The sequence below is a fragment of the Mustela erminea genome, chromosome X, assembly GCF_009829155.1.
Source record: "Mustela erminea isolate mMusErm1 chromosome X, mMusErm1.Pri, whole genome shotgun sequence".
Taxonomy (NCBI): domain Eukaryota; kingdom Metazoa; phylum Chordata; class Mammalia; order Carnivora; family Mustelidae; genus Mustela; species Mustela erminea.
This window is the reverse complement of record NC_045635.1, coordinates 58,180,492-58,188,088: the sequence shown is the minus strand read 5'-3', so window position 1 is coordinate 58,188,088 and position 7,597 is coordinate 58,180,492. Positions and strand designations below refer to the sequence as shown.

General features: G+C 43.7%; 1 protein-coding gene across 1 annotated transcript; it reads right to left on the bottom strand.

Moving 5' to 3' along the window:
- Nucleotides 1–2,484: 2,484 nt before the first annotated feature.
- OTUD6A (OTU deubiquitinase 6A) lies at nt 2,485–3,773 on the bottom strand. The gene has a single exon (XM_032331331.1). It carries the CDS (start codon nt 3,391–3,393, stop codon nt 2,518–2,520), a length of 876 nt encoding a protein of 291 aa, XP_032187222.1. The 5' UTR covers nt 3,394–3,773; the 3' UTR covers nt 2,485–2,517.
- Between the last annotated feature and the right edge of the window lie 3,824 nt (nt 3,774–7,597).

Here is a 7,597-nt window from a genome sequence, read left to right as displayed (position 1 = left end):
TCCTCCCTATAAAACCCACCCCAGTGGGCCCACCTGCTACCAGAAGCCCTTCACCAGCCTCTGCTCCCGCCCCCAGCCTGGACCACTTCCCTTGCCAGGAATCCTCCTGTAGCCAGGCCCTCTTTTCCAGCTTGTGAACCCCTCTCAATCAAGGTCTCCTACCCTAGCCAGGCACCCTCCCCCACCCAATGCAGCTCACTCCAATAGAGTACCCTTCTCATTTCTAGAGGCTTTCACCAACCTTTGCCCATGTCCCCGGTCAGGCCTCTTTTGCTCACCTGTGTGCTATACCCACTTCGGGTCCCCTCCTCTACCTAGGGGACCTTTACTGCCTATGCCCTGTTTATCAGCTTAGTCCCCTTCCTCGGCCTGTGCCTCCTTCCCCTGCCATGTCCCATTCTTCCTTCTAGGCTGAACCCATCCCCAACTTTCACCCTCCTTTCCAGACAGACACCCTTCTATATATTATGCCTTCCTTCTGGGCCTTGTCTTTTTTCCCCAGCCAGTGTTTTCAGTCCTATAAAAGGCCTTCTTCTTACATTGCACCCAATCCCTGGTTTTCTCAGGGGCCTTTTTGTCTTAGTCCACTGGCCATCTGAAACTTATCTGACACATACTTACACAGGTTAGCTATCTGGCAGGGTTTCCTGCTTTGCATTTTGGGAATACCCTCCCACCTCCACCCCCCCCCCAAAAGAAACATTGGCACTTCTTTCCATTCTGCAGTGTAGTGCTGGACTCACTGAGTTACTAGAAGTGGGAGTTCTTTTTCATGCATAGCAATGAGAACATCCTAAAACCAAATCATTTCAGGATGTTTTTCACAGAGTGAAACATCAGCTCTGGACAGCTTCTAGATAAAGTTCCTCCCTAAATCCTTTCTTGGGAAACACTCTACTCCAGGATGCCACCAGGCCAGTCTTCCTCTCCAAAGCCTTAACTGGTCCCCAATTCCTCTCCCTAAACCTCCAGGATTCCTTTGCTGAAGCAGATCCTGGGATACAAAGTTTGTACAAACTAAGACAGCTACACAAAAATAGAGAACCAGGTATTTTAAAAACTTTTATTTTAAGAACAAGTTGCATAATATTTTTAAAACATTTTGAAATTATATATTTTGTTTTAGAACATTTGGTGTGTACATTGGATTTTTAAATGAATTTAAGTAATCTCACTGAAACACAGGCTCTAAAGATTTAAAAAATTTTAAATTGTTTATTGCTAATCATTTCATTTTTACTATTCTACTGGCAAACTCAAGATATCAATAAGTCTGTACTATCAACAAAAGTAGATTGCTCATTTTTCTTTTCCTCATGCCAGTTGTAGATACAACAAAATGGATCAACTATTTTTAGGTCTTAAAATCTTTTAAAGTAGCTTCCTATCTCTAGGACTTAAGGCAACCTTATGCTAGGTTCAAATCTTTCACACTTTATACCACTTGTAGATGCAACAAACTGGATCAACTGCTTGAATAAAGTGTACCCTTTCATGTCTCACAGTGAAGAAAACTTACTAGTTCGGGTCTCACCCTTACAGAATGTTAGGCTGCCCATTAGGGTGTCTCTTTTCTCTTCCTACCAGTTGTAGACAAAATGAAATGAATCAACTACTTGAATAAAGTCATAGCTCTTCCTAACTTTAATAAAGGAAATTAACTTGAGATCTTTCACATCTCAGAGCGAACCTTACCTATCAGTTTTTGTAAATTTAATTTCTATGTTTAGCTCGTACATTTAATTTCTGAGTTTAACAAATGCTCTTCTGTAGACTTTAGCAAATCCTAAATAAGTAAAATTCATGGCGCACCACACAAATTTTATGAAAAAACAAAACTAAATACTAGAGAACTACTGTTCATAACTTGAGACATCTCCGGAACAGCCCAGCTGAAGCACAAAGCATCCCGCCCCCCCCCCCCCCCCCCCCCCCCCCCCGGCCCCTGCAAAGAGCGCGAAATACATTTGTTCCCAAAGAATAAGAGAAAGGCATTCACAAAGCACTGGGATCACAAAAACTCCAAATTTATCTAAAATCCAATGTATTTATAGGGACAATCCGAAGATTCCTAGTAAAACTAATTTCTCCCCAGTTAAGAATGTATCAAACCCATTTTCCATTGTGATCTCAAAGGCATGTGCGGCGCGACCAATTCTCATCAGCGAGGGAGGCGAAGACCCTTCAGGGCAAGAGCGGTGAAAATTTGGCCAACTTCCTCTCCTCAGATAGTACAGTACAGATTTTTCCCTGGTCCTGAATGTTCCCCGCGCCTGCCGCCAGGCCCCAAAGCAATGAATGAGTGAGAGAAGGGGATAAAACCGCCAGGTAGGAGAGCGCGGGCGTGCGGGGGTGGGGCCGTGGGCAGAGAAGCGTTCGGGTTGGGGGGTACGACTTTCGAGTAAAACAAAGCAAGAAAAAACCCGAGAAAACCGAAGGGGAAAAAAACAACAACACGGAGCCTACTGAGGAGGCGAAGCGGCGGCGGCAGCAATGGCGACTACGACAGCGGCCGGCCTAGAAGAGCCGCGGGGCCGCGCCCCCTACGGCGCCGGCCTCAAGCGGCCTCACCGAATTGTAGTGCTCGCCGAGGTTGCAAGCGTAGCGCAGGTAGACAAGGATGAGCGGCTTCCGGGTGTACTCCCCGCCGATGACGACAGCGGGCGAATCGGCCTGGATCACCTCGATGGGTGTCTGCAGGACGTGCGACAGGGCCCTCAGCTCGAGCTGGCCTCCCCATGAGGGGCTGCGCACGATGTCGTCGCAGTAGCTCAAGAAGTCTTCGCGGCTGTAGGCGTTGCCGGTGTCCGGGTCGCTGAAGAAGGGCAGGAAGTCGTCCACGTGCTTGCGCATGTAATCGGCGGTGCGTTTCCGCAGGCTCTCTACCGTCACCGAGAACACCAGCTGGTCTTGGATGGCGCGATACATGCAGTGGCCATCGGCCGGGATATCCTTCAGCTCCAGATTCTTGGATCCTAGGATGGCGGCGAGCTTCTCCTCCTCTTCGCGGCGGAAGCTAGCCAGGTGCTCCATCTCGGCCTCGGTGATCCTCTCCTGGCGCTCTCTCTCAAGCGCCGCCCTTCTTTCGCGCCTTCTCTGTGCCCGGGACTGCCGGGGAGGCTGGTTCTCAAGATCCATCTTGGCGAGATCTTCCGTGACGGAGTCGAGGTTGCCGTTATCAGGAAAGCTCTCTCGGAACTTCTCCAGCTCCTGCTGGTGCTTCTGCTCCATCTCGGCCTCGAGGCGGGCCACGTCTAGGAGCAACTGCTTTCTTCTCTTTTTGTCGCTCTTGGGGACCGAGTTCTTCATGGCCTGGATGCGGGCCTGCAGCTCTTTTTTCTCGCGGTGGTGGCGTCGTATTATCCGCTGTTGCTCACTCTGAGAATCTTCCATGACGTTTACCGGCAGGTGAGGATCAAAGATGGGTGGCAGCTGAAGTACGGGCTATGGTTGTGAATAACAACACAAACCCCGGAACACGCTGCGAGTCCTCGGCCTCCCCTCACCGCCGCTGCACTTGATTCACGTCACCAGGTGGTCGCTCTCACCCTACTCACGGCCCTCTGCTATTGGCCACTGGCTTTAATAGCTACACCCCCTTGAAAGCTCCTGGCACTAGGATTGGCTGCTAGGAGACCCTAAATACACCTCCATTAGACCCCGTAGCAAAGGTTGCTTCCGGTTTTAGCCAGGTCTGAATCCCGCTCATAGAACCTGGACTTCGAATATTATATGTAGCATTCAGTCTTGGAGAACCGTTCGTGGACTCAGTCCCTAGTTCATTTCCAAATCTGAGCACAATACAGATGCTGGTCATGCCTGAGTATAACAAATACTCTACCACCAGCTACGTGTGCTCTGACGGTGGACTTCCTTTTACTCCTAGTGTTCAGGATGCAATGAGACTTTCTTATTTTTCAGGTACCCAGACTGGTGAACCTTTACATTTCCTACTGTTCCTGGGAACAGAGTCCTTTCAGGTTAGGTCTCACACTAACTTAAATGTTAGATCTCAGTGTAAGAAGGCACGCCACTCTTCTTAAACTCACTCATTGCAACTAAGCAGACGCTATGGCCTTTGCTGACAGAATGCAACTACCCTAAACTCTCCTCCTCCTTAGTTTCCCGGCTTCCAAAATGGGCTCCATAGGATGCCCGTGAAACACAACAGCTGGCATTCGTTGAGCCAGTTCCTTCTGTTTATTTTGAATCTCTAAACGTTCTAAAACATAAAATATAAAATAAATACAAGCCCTAAGCTCTTCCAAATATGCTCTCATTCTGCTTCACTCTGCTCACCTGTATCTTAAATTCCCAAACAGGAAGGTCCTTGAAACACTCCCCCCACCAAAATACACACAGATATCTTTTTTTTTTTTTTAAAGATTTTATTTATTTATTTATTTGATAGACGGAGATTACAAGTAGTCCGAGAGGCAGGCAGGGAGAGAGGAGGAAGCAGGCTCCCAGCTGAGCAGAGAGCTGGATGCGGGGCTTGATCCCAGGACCCTGACACCATGACTTGAGCCAAAGGCAGAGGCTTTAAACCACTGAGCGACCCAGGCGCCCCCCACACACAGACATCTTATTACAAATGAGGAAAGTGGACATTTGTTCAATTTGTTGCATATCTTAAATTTAGCTCCTTTTATTTTTAAGTAGTAGTCCATGATATGGATACATTGTACTTTGTTTAGCCACTCACCTGTTGAAGAACTCGGGGTTGTTCATGGTTTGGAGTTATTATGAATAAATTTGCTATAAACATTCTTATGTAGGTTTTCATGTGAACAAAATTCTCCATTTCTCTGGGAAAAATGCCTAAGAGGGCAAATGCTGTGTCATATTATAAGTGTATTTTAATTTTTTGAGAAATGATTTTCCAGAGTGGCTGTACCATTGTGCAGTCCCACCAGCACTATGTGAGGAATCCAGTTCTTCTTCATCCTCACCAGTATTTGGTGTTGTCATTATTTTTTATTTTAGCGATTCTAATGCATGTGAAGTGACATCTCACTGTGGTTTTAACTTGTATTTCCCTAGCGGCTAATCAGGTCCAATTTTGCATGTGTTCTCTTGCCATCTATGCCATATCCTCTTGGGTAAAATGTTTCTGTCATTTGCCCATTTTACAATTAGACTGTTATTTTTTACAGTTGAGTTTTAAGAGTTCTTTATATATTATAGATAATAGTTCTTTGCTGGCTATGTGGTTTGCAAATATTTTCTCTCGCACCATGACTTTGTGTTTTCCAACTTTTCAGCTGGTGTTTCTCAGAGCAAACGTTTTAAATTCTGATGGAGTGCAATTTATTATTTTTTCTTCCTCTGGGTCATGATTTTGGTGTCAAGAACTGTTTAGCTAACTCTAGATCCCAAAGATTTTGTCATGTCTTTTACTCAAAGATTTATAGCCTTAGGTTGTAAGTTACATCTGTGATCTATTTTGTGTAAAGTTTGAAGCTTAGGTCTTAGTTTATTCTTTTGCCTGTGGTTGTTCCATTACTCCAGCATCATTTGTTGGAAAGGCTATACTTCTTCCATTGAATTGGTTTTTCACCTTTGTCAAAAACCACAAGTTTTGGTATATTGTATTTCTATTCTCATTTGTTCAATGTATTTTTTTTGGATTCCCTTGAGACTCTTTGGCCCATGGGTTATTTAGGAGGGAATTATTCATTTCCAAGTGTTTGCAGATTTTCCTGTTATCTTTCTGGTTTTGATTTCAACTTTGATTCCTTTGCAGTTGGAGAACATACATATTTAAACACAATTCATTTAAATTTGTAGGGGTTTGGGGGCGCCTGACTGGCTCAGTGGGTGGAGTATGTGACTCTTGATCTTGGGGTCATGAGTTCAAGCCCCATGTTGGGCATAGAGCTTACTTAAAAATTTTTTTTTCTGGGGTTTGTTTCTGGCCCAGAATATGTTTTCTCTTGACATATGTTCCATGTGTACTGGAAAAGAACGACTATCCTGCTATGGTTGGGTGACATGTTCTATAAATGTTCTTCAGATCACATTGGTTGATAGTGTTGTTGATTTCTATATACTTCCTGACTTTCCGTCTAACTCTATTACCATTGAGAGAGGAATGTAGGAAGTCTCCAACAGTAATTGTGGCTTTTTCTATTTCTCTTTTCAGCTCTACCAGGTTTTGCTTCACATATTTTGCACCTCTGTTGCAAATTCTGCATACTTAGGATTTCTCAGTCTTTTTGATGGATTCTCTCCTTTAATCATTATGTAATTCCCCTGTCTTTGGCTCTCTTCTCTGCTCTAATGTCTATTTTATTTGGTATTAATATAACCACTACTTTTTCTTTATTACTGTTTGCATGATATATATTTTTCTAGCCTTTTATTCTCAACCTCCCAATTATTATTATACTTCAAGTGAGTTTTTTGTACATAGCATGTAGTTGGGTCATGCTTTTTAATCCACTCTGCCAAGCTCCATCTCTCAATTGGTGTATATAGGTCAGTTACATTTAAGGTAGTTTTTTTTAAAGACTTGTTTTCTTTATTTTAGAGAGAGAGAGAGAGAGAGAGCGCATGTGCACACATGCAAGTGAGCAAGGGGAGGGGCAGAGGGAGAGGGAATCTAAGCAGACTCCTTCCTGAGTGCTGAGCCCCACACAGAGCCTTGTCTCTCAATCCTGAGATCATGATCTAATCTGAAATCAAGAGTCAAAGCTTAACCGACTGAGCTACCCAGGTGCCCCACATTTAAGGTATATATTAATACGTTAGGACTTAAGTCTGCCATTTTTTTCTGTTTTTTTTTTCCCTGTCTGTTTTCATTTCTGCTTTCTTTTTCCTGCCTTTGTGTTACTGGAACAGTTTTTAGAATTCAATTTTGATTTATCTATAATGTTTGAGTGTAACTCTTTGTATAACTTTTTATTTTTTAAAGATTTTTATTTATTTATGACAGAAAGAGAGAGAGAGCAAGAGAGGGAACACAAGCACTGGAGAGAGAGAGAGGCAGGCTCTTGGGGCTCAATCCCAGGACACTGGGATCATGGCCTGAGCTAAAGGCAGACGCTTAATGACTGAGCCACCCAGACACCCCATATAACTTTTTAAATGGGTGCTCTGGGTACATTTGTGTGTATGTGTATTACCAAAAATCTATGATGTGGTCATTTTACCAGTTTTAATGAAGATAGGAAATCTTATCTCCTTTTGCATTCCTTTACCCTTGCCCATTTATAACATAATCGCCTTCGATGTCCTCTGTAAATTTAGAACCACATTAATTTTCTAATTCTGGCCTCAACCTTCAAATGCTAGACAAATCAAGGGGAGAAGGAAAGTCTATTGTATTTGTCCATAGTTTTGCTTATCATGTTTTTACTTCCCAATTTTCTAAGATTTCTTCTTTTATATGTACTGTTTAGAAAACTTCAGTTAGCCATTCCCTCATGTAGGTCTCCTTGTGAGAAATGCTCTTAGTTTTCCTTTGTCTGAGAATGTCTTGATTTCCCTTTCATTCCTGAGGGATATTTTCACTGGAGATAGGGCTCTAGATTCACAATTCTTTTCTTTCAGCTTTTGAAAAATGTTGTGTCACTTTTTGTTGGCCTCCATGGTA

What these genes read in the sequence shown, in the direction of transcription:
- OTUD6A (XM_032331331.1), bottom strand. Translation starts at nt 3,393, where the DNA reads ATGGAAGATTCTCAGAGTGAGCAACAGCGGATAATACGACGCCACCAC.